At 35.8% G+C, this 26,625-nt stretch overlaps 1 protein-coding gene across 9 annotated transcripts in view; it reads left to right on the forward strand.

Annotated features, from left to right (window-relative positions):
* NOL4 (nucleolar protein 4) overlaps positions 1 to 26,625 on the forward strand; it is a 395,653-nt gene that overhangs the window by 280,899 nt on the left and 88,129 nt on the right. For 7 of the 9 annotated variants that reach the window (XM_030876500.2, XM_030876503.2, XM_060310588.1 and 4 more), the window contains exons 7-9: positions 4,231 to 4,410; positions 5,131 to 5,322; positions 21,568 to 21,681. In XM_030876500.2, the coding sequence (XP_030732360.1) occupies positions 4,231 to 4,410; positions 5,131 to 5,322; positions 21,568 to 21,681 (486 nt within the window). The remainder of the gene's footprint in view (positions 1 to 4,230; positions 4,411 to 5,130; positions 5,323 to 21,567; positions 21,682 to 26,625) is intronic. The other 2 variants (XM_060310591.1, XM_030876501.2) reach the window with 1 other exon arrangement.

The following is a 26,625-nucleotide window of genomic DNA, read 5'->3' on the forward strand; positions in this document are numbered from 1 at the left end:
TGTTGCATTTCTATGCATTAATAATGAACTATCAGAAAGAGAAATTAAGAAAACAGTCCCATTTACAATTGCATCGAAAAGAATAAAATAATTATGAATAGATTTAACCAAAGAGGTGAAATTCTCTGACCACAGAGTAAGCAAACTTTCTTTAAAAGTAAAGTTAAGCTTCCTATCTGTGAGAATTTTTCTAGGTCTGGAGCTGGCAGTTCTGTTCAGGTGTGAAATGTGGGAAAAGGAAAATGCCAATATATTTCCAAGAAGGTCTTTGCTAAGGACGGTCGCATGTTATCTCAAGAGGAATGAGTGGAATATATAACTAAGACAAAAATCTAATCTTGTCCCCATGAACCAACACCTGTGTTTTGAGGATAGTCAGGTATATATTTTCCATAGGGCATAAGTTGTGATTCTTTATCTTTGTATTGTTTAAGATCTAATTTGGATATTTTGGATTTACACATGGAATATGAAAATAATTGTTCCTGAAGGGGAGGCTTGTTTAGGGTATGATCATCCAAAGTTTTATTGAGGTGGCACAGGGTTATGAGGCAATGACTGCCATATGTTATGTGGGTTATTAGGAGGCCTCTAGTAATTATTATTGTCTAATTCTATTATTATCACCCCAATACCCATATTCCCCCATTTGTTAAAAAGGACTATTTTTTTTTTAACTTCCATCATTCTTTGGCAAAGACTAGTCTTTTGTTTTACTAACTTATTTATTTATTTTTGCTGTGTTGGGTCTTAGTTTCTGTGCGAGGGCTTTCTCTAGTTGTGGCAAGCGGGGGTCACTCTTCATCGCGGTGCGCGGGCCTTTCACTGTCGCGGCCTCTCTTGTTGCGGAGCACAGGCTCCAGACGCGCAGGCTCAGTAGTTGTAGCTCACGGGCCTAGTTGCTCCACGGCATGTGGGATCCTCCCAGACCAGGGCTCGAACCTATGTCCCCTGCCTTAGCAGGCAGATTCTCAACCACTGCTCCACCAGGGAAGCCCTAAAAAGGACTATTTTTAAAACAGTTATAGATTCACAGCAAAATTGAGAGGAAGGTACAGGGATTTCCCATATTCCCACTTCCCTTTACACATGCCTAGTTTCTCTGTTATCAGCATCGCTGACCAGAGTGGTACACATGTTACAATTGATGAACCTAAACTGATGAATTATAATTACCCAAAGTCCATAGTTTATATTAAGTTTCACTCAAGGTATTGTACATTTACGGATTTGTACAAATGTTTAATGACATGTATGCAGCACTATAGTATCATACATAGTATTTTCATCGCCCTAAAAATCTTCCGTGCTCCATCTATTCATCTCTCCCCACCCCCTAAACCCTGGCAACCACTGATCTTTTTACTGCGCCTAGTTTTGCCTTTTCTAGAATGTCATATAGTTGAAAACATACAATATATAGTCTTTTCCATTGGCTTCTTTCACTTAGTAACTTGTATTTAAGGTTCTTCTGTGTCTTTTCATGGCTTGATAGCTCGTTTCTTTTAGTATTAAATATTATTCCATTATCTGGTCAACCACAGTTTATTTACCCATTCACCTACTGAAGCACGTCTTGGTTCCAGGTTTTGGCAATTATGAATAAAGCTGCTAGAAACATTAATGTGCAGGTTTTGTGTAGAGATAAAATTTTAATTCCTTGGGTAAATACCAAGGAGCACAATTGCTGGATCATACGATGAATATGTTTAGTTTCGGAAGAAAAAGCAAGACTATCTTCCAAAGCGGCAGTACTGTTTTGCATCCTACCAGCAATGCATGAGGGTTTCTGTTGCTTCACATCCTCTCCAGCATTTAGTGTTGTCAGTGTTCCAGATTTTGACCATTTTAATAGGTGTGTAGTGATACTGCTGCTTTAATTTGCATTTCCCCAATCATATACGATGTGGAGCATATTTTCATATGCCTGTTTGCCATCTGTATATCTCCTTAGGTGAGGTGTCTCTTAAGGTCTCTGGCCCATATTTTAATCAGGTTGTTTTCTTATTGTTGAGCTTCAGTGTTCTTTGTAGGTTTGGGATAACTGTCCTTTTACAGATGTGTCTTTTGCGAAGATTTTCTTTCAGTCTGTGGCTTATCTTCACTCCCCAATATTTTAAGACCAAAGCCTTTGTAGTAAAAGGAAAACTACAGTCTGAAGTGCCAACTCTGTAGAGAACCTTTCTTAGATGCTGTGAAGGAAAAGGTGGAAGACTATATGTTGATTCCTATCTCAGTCTAGCTTGAAGGAAAATGCATATTAACATGAAAAGAAAAGCAGAGAGCAGTTGTGGTGTTTAATTCTGTGTCCAGTGCCATTGGCTATTAAGAGTTCACAGTGGAGGGAAAGATTGAAGTTGACTGAGGTAGAAGTGGGAATCTTTGTGGAAATTGAACTTAATCTGATTGACCTGGAAAGCTAGTTAGTTCTTGAACAGTGAGATAGGTGAGAAATGACACTCCATCTGAGAAACATAATTCAGTGTTACAAAACTTTCAGTTTATATCATAGAAGAAAAACACTTTGATTATGCTCTAGATTTAGATCCTGAATATTCTCAGATCTGTGATGGGTTTTCTTTACCTTGAGTGACTAGGACCATAAATCCTTTGTGGTTCCATAGTGGTACTGTTAGTAGCAGATGGCTGGCTCCTGTGTCTCACATCATATCTAAAAAGGATAGATTAGCCCAGCATATTTGCATCCAGATAAGTGTACTATAACACTTTAAAATATTGCACATGCCATTTAAAAAGCATATATAGTATATTTTTCAAACTTACGGAATATTTGCCTTATATTTGATTAGGTAATTCCACCTTGTTAATGATCTGAACTATAAAAATATGCCTTTTTTTCACTTTTAATGTCAGTGACCTATTCTAGTTTTGTTATCCCTCCTGTGACTATGTAGTAATAATATATTAGTGCAATCCTCAAAGCATGCAACACATATGTTATCATTGTATGGAGGCATTTTTGAACACTGATGATTTAAAATTTCCCATTTTAAATGCTTTCAAAAGCATTAGACTATGTTGATAGATTTGAAGATAGCTGCTCTTGTTTACAGAATTGTTTTCTATTTAGCTGGGGCCACCTGGGTATCTAAGTCATCATATGTGAAATTTGGGTTATTAATTTGACCTTGTAATGATTGATTTCTGTACTAGTCCAGGCTCCATTGCAAATGATCTAAATTCAGATTTAAGCAAAAATATAAAGTGGGGAGATGGAGAGGATATAGTATCACACAGCTGAAAGGTCCATGCGTTAATTTAATTTCAGGCACAGTTGAATCTAGATGCTCAAATGATGTTATCAGGTCTATTTCTATTCCGCTTAGCTCTGCTGGATTCAACTTGATTTTAGTTACAGGCACACTTTCTTCACTTGGAGGTGAAGTCAAGGCACTCATGCCTAGGGGAGAGGAGGTTGTTGCCCATAGGATTGGCACTTTGACCTGGCAAAGCAGGGGATGATTCTGAAAGGAACAGGTGCTGGGCTAACAAACAAGTAAAAGCTACCACAGCAGGACCAATGTTTGGTCTTGGCCACAATTACCAACGTTTGTGAAAATTGTCTTGGTTGGCATTCATCTTCTCTTGTAAATTACAAAGCACTAAGCTTAACAAATGGCTAGGAGGAAACCTAGTTGCTTTTTTCTAAACCAAAATCAGATGCCATCTTTAGACTCATAGACAAATTATAAACTGATTTTAAAGCATGTTTTCCTAGCAGTCCTAGTATCAGTATTTTCTATAGTACTTGTTGGGCAAATCAATTAAATATACCTACCCCTCAGTTTCCTTATCTGTTTCAAGAATACTAATGCAGTTAGACTGACTAAGCTCTGAGGTCATTTCTAGTTCAAAGAATATGTGATTCAGTGATTCTTTTATAAAACTGAGTACAGGTTGGGTTTTTTTTGGAATATGTATATTGAATGGAAACAGTAATTGCTCTCAAAAAGCTACATTCAATAAATCTTTCTGCAGTTATAGAAATGTACTCTGTGGCTATTAAGCACTTGAAATGTGACTGAGAAAATGAATTTTTAATTTGATTTCATTTAAGCTAATTTTGATTTAAATTAAAATAGCCACAGCTCTAGAATTATCAACTTATTTAAACCAGATTTTTGAGAAATGATTGACATTAAAAATAAAACAAAATTTATAAGCTTGTGCAAGGAATTTCAAAGCAGCAATTTCCCATTTTCTTTTCAGTCCCCTGCACATAGCTATTCAAGCTACGACTCGGGCAAAAATGAGAGTGTAGACCGAGGTGCTGAGGACCTCTCCCTAAACAGGGGAGATGAGGATGAAGATGACCACGATGACCACGAAGATTCTGAGAAAGTTAACGAGACAGATGGAGTTGAGGCCGAGCGTCTGAAAGCTTTTAATGTGAGTCCTGCCACCCTACCATTATGGCTGAGTTTTTTACCACTTCACTTTCATGTTGTTGCTTGTTGGTAACTGTGGCTACTTTAGAGACATGTTTGTTTAATTTACAGAAGGATTTAAAAAGTACATGAAACACTCTTAGCCAACCAGACACCAGAATGGCTGTGTTTTGTTTAGAATTTTAAAGCCAAACGTGAGCTGAAAACTGCACTTGTGCTGTGTGAGTATGCATGTTTACCTAGCGGATGAAGGGAGCCTCAGCTTATCCCTCGGAAGCATCTGCCCGTCATCCGTTATTTTCTTTGCTTTCCCAGCTTATCTAATTATGCATGAAAAAAGAGTCAATTGTTTGTTTTCGGAGATTAGTATACTGTGCAGTGTAGCAATGTAAACAGTCACATTATTAATAGAGAATTATATGGGGTGCTCAATCGTCACAGTCTACTGTTATTTCTTGATTTTTTTCTACGCAATAGTCTATACTTTTCTGTCTGTCTGTCTGTCTGCCTTTCTCTCTCTCTTTCTCTCTCTGTTTTTTAACCCAACCATTTAGAAAGTCTGTAAAGGGTGTTTGCTTAAAATTTCTGGCTTTCCATTGCAAAGTTCTCCAGTGCATAAACCAGACAAGACTATTTTCCTATCAGTAATCAAGACAGGAAGCTAGGAACAGCAGAGAGCAGCCCTCCAAACCCTTCTCCTCTGTCTCCCTCTTGCCAACAGATGTTTGTCAGGCTGTTTGTAGATGAAAACTTGGACCGAATGGTCCCAATCTCTAAGCAGCCCAAAGAAAAGATCCAGGCTATCATTGACTCATGCAGGCGACAATTCCCTGAGTATCAAGAGCGTGCCCGAAAACGCATACGTACTTACCTCAAGTCCTGCAGGCGGATGAAAAGAAGTGGTTTTGAGATGGTGAGTTTTGAATTAAAACACAGCCCTAGATTCCATCCAAATCCCACATGTAACCATGACACAATTTTTTTTTTCATCTTAGTGTCTTTTTAATTTTTTCCATAACGTCAGGTCCAAGGGGTTTTTGTTTGCTTGTTTGTTTTTTCTCCTTTTCATCTTCCTGAAGTATTTATCCCCTTTGTTGATTCAATAAGACACACCTTGTGAGACCAGTGCTCACAAGCCTAGGTACCATGTCCTAGGAAATGAGGGTCATGTGAGTGAACAGCAGTGAGAGCCAGCATCTCATTCTTGTGTGTTTCCTTTCTGTTACTGCTAAAGCAGATCTAAGGTTATTCAAGTCTTGAACTGAAGCACCCGTGGTTACTTTAGACGGCCTGTGAGAATGGCTTTCTCTGGGACAAAAGGAAATGGATGGCTCCATCTAAGTAATACTATTTTCATACCAACAGTTAACAAATAGCAGGCCTTGAAAAGAAAGGTCAGGGAATGAAAATCCTTACGTGAAAAATAAGGCTTTTGTGTGCTCGGTATATTTGTGTACTTGTCTTGTGGATGGTTAACATGAGCGTTTAGATTCAGCTGGGCTTTTTGTAGATGGATGATATCATGCCAGTGTTAGATATTTATGGAAGGAAATTAGACAGTGTTATTTGACCTTTATTCTATCTTACCTTGATGGAATTGTTATACTAGAAGTAGTTTTTACAATGTATTTTAAAACTTTCTTTATATTTTTATGTATTTGAGTGGACATGTATTAGAAATTTTCTGAAACTATTTTCATTGTACTTTTGAGAAGCCTCCATAAAAACCAGGACTCTTCGTGCTTGTGATCAGTGCTTCCAATTTATTAGGTGTGATGGAACAGGAGTTGGTGTAGATATAGGAGAGGTTTCAGAGTATGCCAATAGGAGAAATAGTTTTCCAGATATAAATGAAACGAATAACAAGTAATACCTCCTATATTATCTATTTTTCTACAATGGCTTCTAAAAATATCTTTGATATTTTTAAAAGAAAAACGACTGTTTCTTATAGAGAGGCAGTCTGCCAAGATGGTCACTAACACAAGGCTCGGTCCCTGGAGAGCTTGGTCTGGAGTTCTGGGTCCACCAGTTTGTAGCTATGTGACCCGGGCAAGGTGCTTCAACTTTCTGAGCTCAGGTCCCTCCTCTGGAAATGAGAATAATTCCTAATTTATAGTGCTGACAGGATTATATAAATTGTCATGTAAAGCTCGACAGGTCATTTTTGACACATAGTAACCACTCAATAAATCTGAACTCTGAAAATATAATCAACCAAATATTATTTAATCCATCGTCTGAAAAAAGCTACCCAAAATATTTGTATTATAAAATCACAGAACACTACATTTAAGAATTTGCTTACTTCTTAGAATAACTATATTGAAGTTGGAGTTTGTTGTACCTAAGTTACTTTAAAATAAAATAGCATAGCTGTGCCTGATGAAATTAAATTATGACAGTTGAGGTGGTATGGTATAAGAGAGGAGAGATTGCTTGAAGAAAATACAGCTACTTCCCCCATTATTGAATTTTTTAAAAGTTATTGTCACCCAATAGGAGAAAGATGACAGACAAAAAGGATATCTAACCAGGAATAAGAGCCCAGAATCCTGGCTTTGACATCGGTTCATCATCAAATTGGCAGTTGTTGTAAAATTCCAGTAGAAACTAAGTATGTCTCATTCAGTGCACAATGCACAATATATACTTTCTTCTTTCAGTAACAATAAAGATAATAATGTTATATACCATGATTTTATTTTACCAGCATCTGGCACTACTATTTCTTCTAAATCTTTTAATGTTATTTAGAGATTCTTTTCTTTGGTAAAATTTATCTTATTTTCCATTTATTAATAATTCTTTAAAAGAAAAAAATCATTGTCATGTAGAATTCTTAATTTCTCAAAGATGTATTTGAGATAATCACAGGTTTTTTATTAGTTATATTTATTTACCAAATATGAACATCTATTTGATGTAAACTTTGTGCTATGCATAGAGAAAGATAAAAAGTTAATATAAAATCAAGTAGGTTTACAAACTAATCTTGAAGGAAATAATGCTGTAAAGAAATGCTATTGTATTTCATATTTAATAATTTTCATTTGTTCATTTTTTATTCACTTATTCAATATATGTATAATGTGCATAACATCATGCAAAGTAATGAGAAATACAAAAGATGCCTGACTTGTTAATTAAGAAAAGTTAACATGTTCCCTGATCATCATGATTCTTTGAGATTACAAGTTGTGGGAAGTGAAGTGCTTAAGTAATAATATAAGGCCTAATATAAATAAATGTTAAATGAACAACACAGATGAAAATTGATATTGTAGTTTAGCCCATTTTTAAAAAATACATTGCTCAGTAATGCACTAATGGAATAAAAATTAAATTTGCCATCTAGTTTACACTTGGAATTTTGATTGGCTTTATGTATCACTTCATTGTCATGCAGCATGTCATCATTTTGAACACTCATCCTTACCTGGAACAAATAGGAAAAGGCATGACTAGGGCAGATAGTAATTACAACTAAATATTGTACATTAATATTTTTTTGCCTTTATAATTTAAAATCTTAAAATAAGATAATATCCATGGTTTTAAAAAATTGAAACATTAAAAAATATTTTCTTATATTGTTTTTGCTATAGGTAGACATGAAGAAAATGTATCATTTTTAATATATGATTATCTTTACATGCCAATTATTTTGTAGTACTTAGTAAGTCAACAAAGCAACCTAGAGAAGTTTTTAATATATTTGTAAAGTAGAATTGTAGGAGTATTTGATAGGGGACTCCGTATTATAAAATGAAAGTGGCATTCAGCAAGCTTAGCTCATCCAGTTACTTAGGATCTCTAATCCAGCAGACTCTTTAAGTAAAGTAAAACACAAAATATTGAATTATGTGTTCCCTACTGACTTTGATTAAGAAATTCAAAGAGATATTCCCATAGAAGTGGTTTATGACAACTTATATTAGTATTATACTTGACAGTGTTGACATTCACTCTAATTTTCTGCTGCTAATACAAAGTCTATTCATGTTTAATTAGTCTACACTATCCCTTAAGAATTTACAACACAAGTACTTTTCATTGACTTCACTGAATGCATACAAATATTAGAGTATATATTTATGCATTCTTATTTCACTGAAATTATTAAGACCCCAAAGGTCTTAATTGCTGAAGTAGCCGAAATGTTTATGTCATTGCTCCAGTCTCTATAATGCATGAAGTTAAATAACCATATTATGATACTTTTCTACACACTTTCACTAATTCAGTGTTCCCAATCATCTCAAATCATAAATTCTTCAGTGTTGAACATACAAGGATATGTTTTATGAAAAATAAATCCAATAAGTTTGATACAGAGTACTGTCTTAGTTTTCATTAGATTTTAAGATCCAATGAGTTAAGCAGCCCTTATATTAATCCTTAGACAAATATATCAAATCATTATTGATTCTATTATGCAGGTTTGACTCTCAAATTACTTCAGCTAATTTTCTGAAGAATATTTGTTGATTGTTTCAGAAAAGAAATGTATTTCTCCAAGGTGTCCTGATCTTAAATTCAAGAACACCTATAATAAAGCCATAAAAAGAAAGCTTTATAAACAAGGTGAGGTTACCCCATACCTAAGTATTATTTGTGTTATGTGATATGATTCTCTTTTTATTTTCTGAGTTTGCATTGTTTAGAGATTCTTTCACCATGCTGCATATATTTAGATGTATTTTTATAGAACTCAAATGAAAATATTTGGGGGAGATAGTCTAAGAGACTTTCTGTCCATCTTTCCTCCTGTATCTCATATCTTGACACTATATCAAGTTAGATCAAGTGGCCTAGATATTTGAATTCAATAAACTCAGCCACTTGAAAAATTACCTATTAATTTGCTTTTTAATATTATTTATTTGACTATATTTGTTTGAAGAATTAAATCTCATGCTTTTTTTTTTTTTTTTTTTGCGATATGCGGGCCTCTCACTGTTGTGGCCTCTCCCGTGGCGGAACACAGGCTCCGGACGCGCAGGCTCAGCGACCATGGCTCACGGGCCCAGCCGCGCGGCATGTGGAATCTTCCCAGACCGGGGCACGAACCCGTGTACCCTGCATTGGCAGGCGAACTCTCAACCACTGCGCCACCAGGGAAGCCCCCTCATGCTATTCTTTGTAAAATTTGCCAGGGACATTGTCCACTAGGCTTCTTAATGTCCACTATAAATGATCTCATTTCGGAACCCTCTTTTTGCATGTAATGAAAAAAAATGTGTTTCTTCTTCAGAAATAGAGTGCTTTTATGTTTTCTCATCATTAACTTACTACGTTCATTTTTGTGGCTGTCAGGAAGTTCAGAGCCAAAAAACTTTCTGAGGTCCCAATTATCTGGTTTTTTAATTTGTTTTAGCTTACATATTTCCTTGGTAGCTCTGATATCTATTTGGGGGGAAATGAGATATAAATTTAAAAACAAATGTGTAAATAATCTAATTACGGAAACACCATACTTTCATACCACCTTCTAAGTTTTTTTTTTTTTTTGCGGTACGCGGGCCTCTCACTGTTGGGGCCTCTCCCGTTGCGGAGCACAGGCTCCAGACACGCAGGCTCAGCGGCCATGGCTCACGGGCACAGCCGCTCCACGGCATGTGGGATCTTCCCGGACCGGGGCACGAACCCGTGTCCCCTGCATCAGCAGGCGGACTCTCAACCACTGCGCCACCAGGAAAGCCCCTAAGATCTTTATTCATAGTATTTCTTTTTAATTACATCCTATAATACCCTCCTCAGTAATTTTGATATCTGACCTTCGTATTTCACAGTTCTTTCATTAGAAAATAAATGGTTAATGTTTAGGAAATGGTACATTTTTGAGGGAATTTGACTACTTAACATCCTTTGCCTCTACTTGTCTGATGCAGACTAAAGTAGAGAGATCAGAATTCATCTTCAATTCACAGCTTTCATAGATATCATAGGCATTGCAAAAGCTACAGTGACACTATTCATTCTTTAGCAAATAGAGCTATTATAAAAAATGAATTAAAGTGCTTCTTTAAACTAAAAATTTGATCGGAAATATACTGAGCCCTTCATACAAGATCTTGGTTTAAAACTTTATACCTGCGCAACCATTATTATTCACAATATTCTTCATGCATCGTGAGCACAACTGTACAGGTTTCTCTCTTTGTGACCAGTTAACTTAATTGATGCTAATTAGTTTGAATTCCCCACCTGCTATTTGTACCAATTTTTGCCCTCTCTTTTATAAATGTCATCTACCATCCCCCAGGATACGTTCGTACCATCCTCTAAGTTCTTTATTCATAGTATTTCTTTTTAATTACATCCTATAATACCTTTCTTAATAATTTTGATAGCTAATCTGCACTCACAGTTCTTTAGCTTTCTCAGTTTCAGTGGTCTGTATCACTCTAGCCATTATTAGCATAGATATTTCTTAGTCTTTACTTTCACTCAAAGAGCCTGCACAAGCTATATTAAAATTTTTCACAATCACCTACAATTTTTCAAGTATCCCCTGCTGCCTTTACAGAGGAAGTGTCCTGGTCTTATTGCTCTGGATAACGCTTCACTTCTGCTCCCCTCCCCGTCCTTTCACCTCCTTCAGAACATGGCTTCTTCGACCATCCCACTGGTCATATTTTCAGTCTTCCCTTTTCACTGAGTTTTCCCTTTTCTTCTCTTCTGCCTTATAAAAAGTGTCCAAATTCAAAAAAAAAATTAACCTCATAACTTCTATAATCTTTCTTTGAGGACTCGATGCATCCATCGTTCTTTGCCATGTTTACTGAAATATTTTATACTCACAGATTACACTGGTTACCACCAACTCCCACCAAATCCCTTAAATTCAGACTCTGGTTCTTACCACTATATTGAATTAGTTCTTATGAAGATCACATGACTACCTTTGCACCAAATCCAAAAATTGCATCCTCAACTATAAATCACCCCATTTTCTTAAGATTCTATTTTCTATTTCTATTCACGTACCGTTTTCTTGATTTGGGGCTTTTCTTAAGATTCTTTGCTTGGCCATGTACCGCATATTACCCTCTCCACAGCTGCAGAGGTCTACTCCTGTATACAGTACTCTACTCTCAAAGTAGATCCCAGTCATATACAAAGCCTTGGTATTTCATTCCACATTCTAGTCAGATGCTAGGCAAATGTGTTGTTATATCCTCACTGAATTCTCTGCATTCTCTATCACCCATTCTCTCCACTGATCTTCCACCTCATCTACCAAATCAATAGTAAATTCCTCTTGACTTATCTATTTCCAGCAATCGCACCACTGTTGTCATGTACACCAGTGTTCATAAACTTGGAAAGAGATTTGACTCTCCTTATACTCCTGACTTGCATTCTACCACTGGCTAAATTCTGTTTATTTTTCCTTTGCTGTCTTTCCCAAATCAGTCCCATAAGTTTGAACTTTATCAGGTATCATTTTAGTTCTAACCTTTCAAATCTCATACCTATACCCTTGCATAATCCTTCTAACTCAACTACATACTTCCATCTTATACTACCCTCTAATTCATAAGCAGAGAAAGAACTAGGATTTGCACCTGAAAATTATGAAATTTGGGACCTTTTTTTCAAAAGAAAAGTAATATAAAATTATGAGCACAAAGTTAGGTAGAAGGATGAATATCTGCAGTTAGAAAAAAGCCACACATAATATTTGTTTTAAAAAAGAGAAATCTTGAAGATTCAAATCTTTTTCTTCAGAAAAAGAAGAAATACTAGAATACTTACAACATCCAGTAACTCCAGTAGTTCCATCCAGTTGAAGAACCCTGGTGCCTGGACTTCATTGGCTTTATTATAAATCTGCCTTTGTTCCTGGAGTAGTCTTCCTCAATTCTGGCTTTGATACTGTCAAACTTTTGTCATCTCAGGACAAATTCTAAATTTCTTACTATAGTGTGTTACAGTATGCCCTTTTGAAACTGAGACACCTAGGTTCAATTCCTGTACAATTTTATGTGATGTTTCTGAGTCTCCATTTTTCTAAAGGAGAGGGCTCTCGAGGTATTACATGTGATAATGTAAATAAAATGTTTAGCATATAATCCGGCCCCTTTCTACCCTTTCTTCTAATATGCTCAATTATTTCCTTTAATGTCTCAGTTATCACAGGGAACTGCTACTCTTTCTCTCAGTGTGTGCTCTCTTGGTTCACTGATTTTTCCTGACTCAGGGTTCATGGGTACTATTCTCTCTTTATTTACTAAATTATTTTATTTACTAAAATTGAAGAGTAACTAAAGTGTAAAGAATACAACCATCAGTGCTTTCAGAGTTACTCATCAGTGGATCTTTTAGTTTAAGCAAAATGTTGACCTGAGTCTCATGGAATACCCCCTCACACACCCCACTCACCTTCCCTCTACAAATACATACAAACCCTGAGTAAAATATAACAATTTTTAAATGCCTATATAAGCTCAAAAGAAAGAAAAGGAAATTCCCAAGCCTTGAAATTAATAGCAAACTCATAGCCAGAGTTGTAAGCCCTTAATTTGATAGGGTAACAGAGTAGGAAGATAGAAAAAGTGAATTTAAGCCCAAACAGATCAGGGCTGGGATTTGAATGCCAATTCAAGTTCAGGAGATGGGGATTTGGGTTTGCGACTAGGCAGGAACATGAACTGAGAACTGTATAAAAAGCTGGGACCCTGGAAATGACTACTCTTCCATTAAAGGGGAATTGGAAGCATCAAATTACAACTTCAAAAAATGAAATGACAGGCATTATAAACATTGAAACTAAAACCTTACTAGATGGGTTAAATAGCAGATAAGATGATTCAACCAAAGAGAAAATTGATACATTGGAACTGTGGAAATTACTCACAGACAGAAAAAAGAGAAGTGGAATTTGATAAAGAAGTTAACTTGGGGACTAGAGTGATATAGATCTAATAGGCATTCCAAAGGAGGAATTAGAGAGAATGAGGACAATATTCAAGCAAAAAAGGAGGAAGAATTTTTCAGAATTGACTAGACCATGAATACTAAGAACAGAGAAACAGACCATCCCTGAGCAGCACAAATAAAAACAAAGTCACACCTATGTACATCAAGGCAAAACTGCAGCAGACCCAAGAAATTCTTAAATGTCACCAGGAAGAAACAAGAAATTATCTAAAACAGGAAAGTAGACTGAACATAATACTTGTCCTCAAAATAGATGTCGGAAGACAATCTTCAAAATACTGAGAAAAAAGTCCTCAAAATTTTTTAGAGAAACTACTTTTAGTCTACAAATCGATGCCTAGCTAAACTCTACCTCCAGAGTGAGGAAGAAAAATACTTCAGACAACTACTGAAATTACCACTGACAGGCTGTTTCTGGGAAGAACTAAAATGTACTCTAAGAAAAAGGAAACAACCCAGAAGGAGACACTGGAAAATTAGCAGCATTGGTGAGCAAATCTGAAGAAAACCTCCCTGATTTTAGTCAGTGGATCTTGGTTCTTAGCCATGTTTTATCAGCTGTTACTTGTGGACCTTGTATCTCTTGTAGTTCAGATTCCTCATGGGAAAAATGGAAACAAATAGCACTTCTACATGAAAACCAACAACACTTGAAATAACAAATATAAAAACTTCTGCATAGCATGGTACCTGGTCTCTGAGGAACAGGATAAAATGCAGTCGAATCTGAAATTGCATTCCACTGCTCCCTTTACTGGGAAACCCTTGCTGTCTCAATCTGTTGAACTCCTTGGAGGACTAAATCCAATACGCCTTTATCTATTTAATCATCACTTCTAGCTAACAGCAGCCTTAAATCTCTCTTTCTTCCATGTGCAAATTGTACTTTGTGGTACTTCTGTAGTTTTATTTTATCCTGTCTTATATTACTGTTATTTATTTATGGGCCTTAGCTCCCTAATAAGAAGTTACGTTCCTTGACTACTCTGCTTCTTAACTTGTTCATTTCTGTATCATCCACTATGTCTTATACAGTACAATTAGTTGCTCGTGAAATCTGCTCAGTCCGTGTTCAATTCAATGGAATTAAAATTGTTGAATGAAGGATGAGTGAATGAGTGGACATTCATATTAATGTGTTACTTTGTAGTAAAATTAGTGGGGAGATAAGCTAGTGTTTATTGTGTGCTCTTTCACAGTATCCTGCAATTGGCATTTCAATTTTAAAAGCTACTGATAACTGAAAATCTAGCCTAATGTATTTTAAATCTTAGGGAGTTTTTTTTCCTAAAGAAGGCGTCATATAACGTTTAATTTTAACTCTCTTGAAACACTATTTTTAAAATATTTTTATCTATTTGGTAATTAGCGTGAATATTAATTGTATGAATAGAATTTGTATATAGTTTTACGTTTCATAAGTAAACTATTAAAAGAAAAGATGTCATGGTCCAAAATAATCATAAGTAAATGTAATCACTTATTTTCAGAATTAAAAGATGTTTCCTAGTGGAGACTTGAATAAGTTGTCAGTTAAAATGAAAACATGTCATTTTAGTTGAAAATTTAGTTTATCTCATCTTGATCAGATGTATATGTCAGATGACATTAGCTGAACTGGGCTTTAGCATCAACTATAAAACTTAACAATTCCCCATGTGTTTGTGAAAGATCATTATTAAAGGTCAATAATGTTCTAAAATTAAGGCCAAAGCATAGACTATTAATTCAGAATGAAATACTTATAATCACAGCCTAGATAGGGGTTAATTATCATCTTTGTTTTTAAACTCCTTTTAAATTAGTCAAGATATTTTTCTCAGGAAAACTGGAAAGTCCAAGGATTCTCACATAGCTGGGCTCAAATGGCAGGGATTTGCCACCCTCCCAATGCTTCTCTGTGTATTGGTTTAACTCTCAGTCTTGCTACCTGTTGGAAAGTGTTGCCATCAGCAGCTCTAAGCTTCTTTTCTTAAAACTCCCAATCCAAGAGCAATCTTCCAGCTCCAGGTCCCCATTTCCATGAAAGGACTTGGATTGGCCCTAATTGGATCATATGTCCATTTCTTGGATCAGTCACTGGGAACAAAAGGATGGGCTCCCGTGATTGGCCAGGACTAAGTCACGTGGCCAGTTAGGTCAGTAAGGGACTTTGCTTATCACATCCACCCAAACCTTTTAGGATGGGGTCAAGGCAGTTGAGCTGCTATTTTAGTCTGCATCCACCATGCTTATCTAAGATCTTGGATCATCAATGGTCCAGAATTCAGAACTTTTCTGATTTGGGGGACCTGATAAAGTACATATTCTGTTTCCTGCATAACACTCACATTGGGGTCTGGAAAAACATCCCATGCACAAATATATTAGTCTTTCTGCCACAAAACCTAGGAATATTCACAGAAAGTAGAAAAAAGAAAGTTTTTAAATATTCTCATATCAGTTTCTTCTGCCAACTGAGTTTACCCTAAGTTTTTGAAATATTTCAGCTCATACAATATTAGGACCTTAGAATTGCTGATAAAAGGTTGTGAGTCTATAATAAACACTCTTTGTTCCGTGTATATTATACCCTATGTACTAGGCATTGTACTAACTTGCAAAGTAAACTCTATGATAACAGAGACAGTATTGATTTTGTTTATCTCCGTATTTTTGGACGTGGCACAGTTCCTGACATACAGAAAGCGCCCATTAAGTATATTTGTTGGATAAACTAGTAAAGATATCAGTGACTTTATGTACCTTACTTCATGGAATTCTAACAACTGCCCCCTGATATAGAGATTATTTTTCCTATTCATAGCTTATTGACTGAACCTCAGTTTTGTCATTTATAAAAATATAAATAATGATACTCGGCAGAATGAGTGAGGCTCAGAGAGATTATATAGCAAAAGTAGTCAGGCAAATTGCAAGGAACTGATTGCATAATAATATCCAGGTCTGTCTGACTTAGTTGCTAAACTGTTACTTTAGTCCACTGATGTTGGCAAATGAAGCTACCTGGTCAGAAAAAGGGATCCCTTAGGAGCTGCATCTTTTTACACTGTAACAGTTATGTGTTCAGGCATGGGTATACCATTTTGGGGTGACAGGATATCATCCAAGCTGCAGAATTTTCAAATTATGTATTTTATAAAGTAACAAGTTTAGCAGAAATCATCTTAACTTAAAACTCTACCTAAATTCTGACTACCGAATTATTTGCTTTAATTATTTTAAAAGAGCTCATTCTACTTAAAATCTCAGGTTGATGTCACCGTTGCTCCCAATCTGGCTTGTCTAATACTTGATTAAGCTGTGCTTGAACACTGGAGTCGAGAGCATCGCCACAGTAACCCATGAACAGAGCTTATATTCTTGATTTCTTTTTACTTTATATAATTGCAAAAAAAAAAAAAACGTACAGCATCCTAAGCGTACAGCAGAAGTTCAGAGGACTCTAACACTGTTTAGTTTTAAGACCAAAAAATGGAATAGTTTGTTGGTGTGGTAGTAGGTTTTACATGCCTATATAAGGAAAGACACATTTACACTGTGCCAACAGCAATCATATCTTAAGTCCCCAATTAAAATGTGACTTTTTAAACTCCAAAACCCCATGTGACTGTTTAGCCATCTGTTTAATGAAACGACCACCGTTGGTTTGGGCATAGATAATTATTACAATAAGAACAGTGCTGGGGAAAGATCAGCTTGTCCCAGTTGAGTATGACAGTTAATTATGAAGAGATAATTAGTGAAGGCTAGTTAGCATTATCTCATATCCAGGAAAGAAATAGGTAACAAATCTCAATCTAGGTATAGATCATGTAGAATACGTGATTGTATACATCTTTGAATAATTATTTTTAAATATCTAAGATATATACTAAATAGTAGATTTACTGAGCTGTATTCAACTGGAAGGAGCAGTGTTGTTTTCCATAAATTATCTATTGAACTCTTTGCATTTTGGTGAAATATTATTTCAAGTTATTACAGTGGAAGCTTTTGTGTTTTATGGCCACTCTTACTGGTGTAACAAGGAATCTTCAGCATTTATCCCTGGTGGAACCCATGACTACAGCCCTTAACACACTGACAGGAAAACACTAAAGAGATGATTTTAGAATAAGCTTTCCACTAGTAAATGTCACGAAGGAAAGGGGAAGTCCCCATGAATATCGTTCTGAGAACTCATAAATAATAGTTTTAAATTTCTCTAGGATAACACTGCTTTTATAAGGAGCAAAACTGATGAATTTCCTTCTCACTCTCTTGGTCTAAGTACTTTTGAGTTGTGAAATAGATAATAGCCACACCATGGAGGAAAAATAAGCCAAAGACTTTCATATTTAGTATCATATAACCGGGCACAGCATAATTGAGCTCTGTGTGTATAGACGAGCATCGGCATTTATTACTGGCTCATCAATATTAGAACCAAGGGGATTTTTACCAGGATTGCCTCACAGGAGAGAAAGAACTTCTCTGCCTGGCTCCCGATTCTTGTTCTGGGCATGAAACTAAGCTTTATTATGTGTCGTGTACAGTAATTTCTTGGCACTTCTGGTTGCTCCAACGTGAAAATCTTGTGAATTTAGATTGCATCAGTTTAGAACATGTGATGGAATTTAGAGAAGTTCCATTTTATCATGCCATTAATGAAGAAGAGTTTTAAAGAATTAATAGGAAGCTGTTTTAGGAGGATTTTGATGACTTTAAGAGAAGTATTTTAGGAAGACCCTAATATATTCTTCATTTCAATGCATAATGGAGTTAGCTGTACATGGACTCCTCCGGAGGAATGTGTAGTGTTTAAGAGCTCCAGCTTTCTTTAAACTCACTGAGGCCTTCATTGTAAAATGACAATAAACTTTACTAGGGATTATTAGTCCCAGTTTATCATCAGACTTAAAGATGAATTCAGGTGTTTCCACATCATAGCTGTGTGATCTTGGGCAAGTTATATAGGACTTTAATTTGGGTTTCTTTAAAATGGGTGATAAAAGTACTTTTTCTCAAGGGTTGTTTGGAAGAAATTAGATAATGAATCACAGATTTTTGTATTAATGCTTCCACATCTAAGCACTCAATATGAGTTAGGTATTATTAATATTTATCTTAAGATTAATTTAGAATGAATAGTACTGGTTTTCTCCTTGGAGGTACGTATTTTATCATGTATTTAGGATATTGTAAATTCCTTGAAAAACACATATGTACCTATTAAACTGTAATATAGATTTTATTCATTCGTTCTGCCCTTCTCTCCAATGAGCTTGAGTCGGGTATAATTGTAATACAGACATGTAAAGGAATAACTTTGGTCTGCTTATTTTTGGTTGAGCCAACATTTTATATATAAGGATCTTTCCTAAAATATTTTATGTTATTAATAATAAATTTTGTAAAAGTACTAAGTATACCACAGAATTTAGGAGAGTGGAAGAGTTGAGAATTGGGAGACATGAAACCTGGCTTCTATTTCTAGCTCAATTTGTCCTTAGGCAAAAAAGTTTCTTCAAACTTTAAGGAAGAAACTGTACTGAATGATTTATATGACCATTTACAGTTATCGGATTATGATTCTATAGTAAACTCAGAACAACTCTATTTTCAAAATTATATTGTTTAACTTCTGGCCATGTTTAATCACGTATCTTTGCTTCTACTGATTTTTTTCACTTAATAGGAAAGAGTACATGATTGCTTTATCTTGAAGTTGACTTTTTTCCCAAAATCTTGAAATAATGAGGTTATCCAGTGACCTTAAAAAATATCTAGTTCCACTCAGCTGGGAAATTATTCTATTTTCTGAGAAGACCAATTAAATATACTTGGTAAAAACCCAACTGTGTCATTTTCTCCAAAAAGGAAAGTATATAAATTATTACACACAGTAACTTATACTGTTCTAGTAAAAGTCATTTCCCATTTTGTTTTTAAATATTAAAAAAGAATTTGAAAGGAAATGCTACCAAATCATTTTAATTAAAGAGGTATTTTACCTTGTATTCTCTCTGTTCAACAAACTATTAGGTGTTTAAGGAATGTATGTGTTTATTACTACAATTTAGTCAGCTTAAGGAAGCTCCATAGCCTTACATATTCCTAATTTTGAATAGAGGTACCAGGTAACGAGAAAAAATAAAAGGAATGAAGAACAGAAACAGGTCTCTGAATTTCATGTGCCTGTCAATGATTGGATCAGGAAAATAGAGACTGCTGATATTTTAGTTAGCTTCTGTTAATTCAATCCCTAGAACTAGATGAAGTGTCTAAAGATGTAGTTTATAAAGGTGTGGACTCTCACTTCTATTTGAACAATGCTAGCTACAATGAAATAGATGATTTTTTTATAATGGAATGTTCTTATTCCCATTTTTCCTGTAACACTGTTGCCTCAAACCATAATTCAGTTGAGATGAACAACATTGTGTAGCCAATTCCCATGGGGTTTAGAGTATAATTTTGAGCCATGTTATGGCCATCTTTTAATGAAACACTGATTTTTGTAGCTTAGTATAGTTTCAGTTCTGAGCTAGACTACCTTATCCATATTCAATGAAGTACAGAATGAAATGAAGCGATATGCGTTTTGAAATGATATATACACCTTTATGACAATTTAAATATTTTTTAACGTTTACTTCATTTGACCCTCTCTGTTCCCAACACACAGTCCTGACTTTGTAATTTCCTTCTCAAAACTATTCTTCCTGCTACCTCAGGGGGCCTCTTTCTTTTCTTCCTTTTGCAAAAACGACATTCCAAATATCCTAATGCTTTATTGGCAAAGTTGTCTACCTATCATTTCCATCATCTCACAGGGTTAGCAGGTGGAGACTGCACCCTATGCCCTTCCTACCTTTTGCCTACAGAGGCTACTTTGGAGGTGGAAACATGGGGGAGTCAGGTGAGGCAGCAGCAGAAATTGCTTCCTAGTTCAAATAAAGTCAAAGCTGGGTCTCTTTCTGCACTGAACAAAGTCTACTGAAGAGTAGCTATTAAAACACTGTGGTCTGAATTTAGTTGTTCTAGAATATTGTTTGAGATAGAAATGCTATGGTTCAGTGTGCTAATGCACATCATACATGCCAGAGTTAGCAAAATGAATCAAGTACAATAAAGGCATGCTCACATTCACTTACAAACATTAATTAAAAGATCGCTAATAGTTGGGAGGTCTCTAAGAAGTATGTATGGCAGCCATACATATTTTGGACTCAGGCTTTGAAAACCCTAAGGTGGCATACCATTATAATAGGCTAGGTTGCTAAAAGATGCTTATTTTGTCATTTCATATTTTGCTATCTCATCTCGTTTAATTTTTACGTTACTTATCTATCATTTGCTTCTCATCATTTTTTAAAAAACTGTCTGGTATCATTAAGTACTTCATCTTTCAGTTAGATAATTTGTCATGTAATTATGGGAAAAAATGGAAAACTTTTCTGATTATCACAAATGATATGGAGAATCACAAACAATTTGTAGTTAATTAGGAGCTTAGTCAGGGGGTTAATGAGTTTCTACATGGGCTACACAGAAGATGGATATCCAACATGTACCTCTTACACTAATACTATTGACACATATTTTATAAATAAAACAAAGCGTGTAGGCACACATGCACATCTCACATCTAGAACACTGAATTTTTGTTATAGCAAAATTGTTCTAGGACTGAAGTTTTAGTTTGTTTTTAAGCTAAAGTAAGGTGTTTTTTATAAGAATTTTAATCACATCAATTGTGTCACAGCTCAGACTGTAAATAGTCATAATATTTCATATTAAGATTGTTTGACATGGTCTGAGTGTCTGTCAGTTTTTCCAACTGTTTCGGCCCTGTCACTTGTTTTTGTTTTGTTTTGTTGTGCATTGTCATATGTTATAAGAGAATTAAAGGACTTGTTTTACTTGCAAAACCCAGTCAGCAATTTTACCACTGCCTGTTCAAACTCCAGCTTAATGGCCTAGACTAAACACTTGTGACAAAGGAGCTGTGGGAATGGATGATGGATCTGTAGCAACTCTAGCTTTAACCTCTAACTAGCTTTCATTATTCATCTTTGCAATTTCCATTTCCTCTTTCTATTGAAATCAGTTGAGTTGAAATACATGGATACTCCTGCACATCCTATGAGATCTGAGTATAGCATTGGACTGTTAATGATACTGTTAATAATTTTTTCATGTTTTTTTCTCTCTTTTTTTTTAGTCTCGACCTATTCCTTCCCACCTTACTTCAGCAGTTGCAGAGAGTATCTTGGCTTCAGCCTGTGAGAGTGAGAGTAGAAATGCCGCCAAGAGGATGCGTCTGGATAGACAACAGGTACTGAGGAGTCTTGGGGTCTGGTGACCACCAGCTATAGCAAATATGGTTAAGTTAATCTGATTTATGGAGAAGAGCAGAATCTCTGGAATGGATTTAAAGTCCACAGAGATATCGTTTTTCTGTCTTTGTGATATGAATTTAAACTTGAAAAAGGCGTGTCCATGAGATCAGTAGAGATGCAATGACAAAAATTTCCTGTGATGAAAAATGGACAATTGTAAAATTAATGAGTTAAAATTTTGTTTAGTATCCAATGTGAAGGCTAATGACTTATCTAAATAAGAGGCTCTAAATGATCATTTACAGTAGTTTTGTAAGTTTACCTGATTGTTTATAATAGTGACCTGATTATGGTCTTTTTGAATGAAAATGAACCTCTAATTTCCTCTGGTCCATTGCCAAATATCAATAGATTATGCTAGGTATGGGGAAAACACAACATAATCTTGAAGCCCAGAAAGCCATAAAATGGGGGTATAAAAGAAGGAACATCTATGTCCTGGGCTTACCTTCACATTAACAAATCATTTACCGTATAACCATTAAGTATCATCTTTCTACATCTCTTTTCTAAGGCTGTATATCCATGTGATGTAGATGTACTCTTGCGGTGTGCGGACTTCTCATTGCGGTGGCTTCTCTTGTTGCGGAGCATGGGCTCTAGGTGCCTGGGCTTCAGAATTGTGGCATGGGCTTAGTTGCTCCGCGGGCATGTGGGATCTTCCCGGACCAGGGATCGAACCTGTGTCCCCTGCATTGGCAGGAGGGTTCTTAACCACTGTGCCACCAGGGAAGCCTGAGACTTTTGTCATTATTATATCTCTAAAATTTATCTTGCTTAAAATAAGTTACAGGCCAATATATAATACCATATTTAGCATAGTGATTAAGACTGCATATTCTGGAGTTAAATACAACTGATTTTGATTCTCAGCTCTACCCTTACTAACTGTGTGACCTTCAGGAAATTATTCCAATTCTCTGTGCCTAGTGTTCTCATATGTAAAATAACAATAATAACAGTACTGATCTTATAGGGGTGTGTGAGAACCCTGAATGATAGATTTATGTTAGGTACTTAGCAATTTGCCTGGCATGTAGTAAGCATCAAGAAAATTCAGCCTAGAAAGAGTTATTTTAATTGATGTTCTAGCTTTTCTGTCATTGCATTGGTATCAGTAAGACTATAAAGAAGCATTAACAGTACTATCTCAGATTTAGGAGTTTTGAATTCAGACTAAGTCCACTTGAGAAAAGATCATTATTCTAGAAATCAGAATAGTAGAATTCCGGGATTGAAAGGAATCTCCTGGTTGTCAGTTCGCTACATAGCTCATCCAATCTACACTCTAGAATATCCCTGAATCATAGAGTCAATCATATGTGCAGTTGTCATGAAAATTAAATGACTGATTCATGTTATGTACTGCCTACTGTCTCCTTCTACAAGCTCCCCAAAGCTGGTCGTCCACAATATTTGGTCTAATCACTTAACCACTGTTGACCTAATCTGTAAAATGGAGGATACAAATGTATAGTTATTTCTTCTTACTGTGAATTATATAGACTTCACTTGGCACGCAGCACAAAGGCTTCTACCAATTGGATTTTACACTTTCGTCAAAGCATGGAGATGTGGGAGCAGGAACTCCCCTAACTGGATCTAAACACTCTTTGCCTAAGTAGAGACAACCAGAGTTCTTTTGGGTGTTGGCAATGGTATCATCCTTTTCTAGGCACATTCTTAACCCAACTCACAATTCTTAGAATTTTCCAGTGACTCGAAGATTCTTCATTGTGTCCCTGGCTTTCTGTTGGTGCATGAAAGTTCAGAAATGAGACAGTTAAAATCCAAATTCTGTTCAGCTGCACACATGACTACGTGCTGCCCCTGGTTAACCATATGTAGGGCTGTAATTATATGTGTCCTTCAGAGTTTATGGAACTAGATAAATTAATTGGGCTTTATAAAGCTATGAACATGAAAGGTACTATGGATGCGTTAAATACTTTATTTCATATGTCCACCTTGCCCCAGGGTCTAGAGGAGGCAGCCTCAGCCCTGAAGCAAGTAGGCAAGGGCAGGAGCCTACTGCCTCGTTAGGAATCAGATGACTGAGGGCTGAGGTCAATCCCCAATGAATTATAGAATATACTCAGCATTTCTTTTCTTTTCTTTTTTTAATACATTTATTTATTTATTTATTTTTGGCTGCTTTGGGTCTTTGTTGCTGCTCGTGGGCTTTCTCTAGTTGCAGAGAACGGGGGCTACTCTTTGTTGCGGTGCACGGGCTTCTCATTATTGGGGAGCATGGGATCTAGGTATACGAGCTTCCATAGTTGTGGCTCACGGGCTTCAGTAGTTGTGGCTCACGGGCTCTAGAGCGCAGGCTCATTAGTTGTGGCGCATGGGCTGAGTTGCTCCACGGCATGTGGGATCTTCCAGGACCAGGGCTTGAACCCGTGTCCCCTGTTTGAAGGTGGATTCTCAACCACTGTACCACCAGGGAAGTCCCAGCATTTCTTTTCTTTTAACATGAAAATCTGGGATTTTTATGTTACCCAGAAAATCCTTTTTCATTTTGGCAATTCAAAAAGATGGGCAGAGTCAGACTTCACATTTATATTGCTATGACATAGCTCAAATTGTCTTTATCTTTGTTATTTAGATATTATTTCACTACTATTTACTTAAAAACCAATCTATCTCAATGATTTTGGCTAAGTTCATCTCACCAGAGAGACAGAGGCAGAAAGTGAGAAAGATTAGAAACATCCACTTGCTGGTCATTTATCCCCCATCGCTTTGTACTTGCTCTTTTTGAGGAATGACGTATATTCTATTCCAAGGCTTGTTGAAATTCCTGATTAATGTGAGGGTTCCTTTGGCTCCTTTTCTCTATTTAAGTTCTTTGAGTTAAATTAGCTTTTAGTTTTATAGAAGGGATCATGTAAAACCAATGGTCAAGGGCTTCCTCGGCAGATCCAGCCCTCATGAAGAACAATGCAGCACGAGTGTGCTGGGTGACAGTTTTTGCGGTGACTGGGACAGATGGAAAATCAATGGTAGGCTGTGATATGACACCTTTGACTCTACTGAAAAGAACACCATAGGGGAATTGGCATGTTAGTTGCTTGTGACATAATAAAAGGTGAGAAAGCAGGGGAAAAAATACTGAAAACTGATGCATCGCTGAGTTAAAGAAGAAAATCGCTATTAGTAAACCAACAGAAAACCATCGGCGCAAGACCAAAAAATATTTAGTAAGCCCACAGTTCCTGCTACTCTGTTTTCTATAGTACTGGTGAATTCACTGTGACCTGTACCTCTTCCTGATTTTTCCTTTGTTCTGTTAGGTTGCTAATGAGTGGGCATGTTATTAAAAGAAACATAATGGTAGGTATCAAGGTTGAAAATATAGCCACATAAACCCAATGGCAGTTTTAATACAGGCATTTCATTTTGTCATGGATGTATCTGAAGACTACCGAAAACACCACGGTCAAGCTGTTTTTGAGTCAGGCAGCTCTCCTTTCATGTTTCCTTCTGTATTTGCATGTACTTTTGGTAACGTTTATAAAATTTCACAAATGCATAATTGAAAGAAATATTTTTCAGTAGGATTTTATGCTTAAATGTAAACATTGTGATAGTAACTGAGATAGGGTTTGAAACCTATTTCTGTGGCCTTCCAGCCCACACTTCCATACCCCTACTCTCAGTCATCCTTGGCTTTCATTCTACTTCTAGCATTTGTCTTTCTTATATACAATATTTTGGAGAAAGAAAACTCTATCTTTGAGTGTTCTAACATGCGTTTCAGCACGGCCCTCTCATCCAAAGGAGAAAAAATATAAGAGAAACAAAGTACCACCTAGAGTAGTTCCTTGAATATATTGTAATTCCTCTGTAACACATGTAATTTTAAACAATTGAAATAGAATATACTTCACAAGTCATCTAACTGTAATAGGCCTTATTTTCTTCATTAGTAATAATATTAATAACAACAGAACAGCAGGAACGTGTATGGATGAAGCACTGTTTGAGGTGGGTTGCAAGCCTATTTTATGTAACTGTCATCACTTTTCATGAAGTGGAGACATTGAGGCTCAGAGCTCTTAGCGCAGAGCTGCTCAAGATGGATCCCCACTTGGATCCAATCCTTGTGCTTTTCAAAATCATGCTTATAGTAACATTTTAAAAAAAATACTTTCAGACATGCAGGCTTATTTTTGATAATTTAGGAAATAGAGTAATGTATAGAGAAGAAATATAATTGACTAGTAATTCCACTATTCAGTTTTATAATTCTTTCTACTACTCTATCTATGCCAAACGTCCTGTTTTAAAAAGCAAAATAGTATCACATTGTATCCTTCCATTTAGCTTAATGTTGTGAATATTTATGGTATCACTATGTAAGTTTATCAATTACTTTTAGAAGCCCCTTAATACTCCATCATGTAGTATTTTCCAAACTATTAAATGTTGATTTTGTTTTTCCTACCATAATTTGCCTGTGAAAAGGATACCTTGCCAGTTATTTTTTTAGAATAAATTATGAGACCTGGGTCAAAAACCAGCAAGGCTTTTTAAGCTCTTGATATATATAAGGTCCATGCTCTTAATTTCTACCTTATTCCTATAAAAATAAGCGTTTCTGCTTGTTTTATAAACATATGCCTATTAAAAGCTTTTTTTAACTTCTAAGAATCTTTGATTCTTAACCAGTGGTTCCTAAACCTTGCAAACATAGCATGTCTGTTTTACAGGAAACACCTCAAAATGCCCCACTTTTAGATCCTGAAATGCAATTTATAGTTAATATAAATTATGCTCACAATTTAAATATGTAAGGATAATGTCTTGATTTTAATATAAATAATACATTATTTATTTTAAAAGTAACATATAATCAAATAACATGTATTTTGGTG

This window comes from Globicephala melas, chromosome 13 (assembly GCF_963455315.2).
Source record: "Globicephala melas chromosome 13, mGloMel1.2, whole genome shotgun sequence".
Lineage (NCBI taxonomy): Eukaryota > Metazoa > Chordata > Mammalia > Artiodactyla > Delphinidae > Globicephala > Globicephala melas.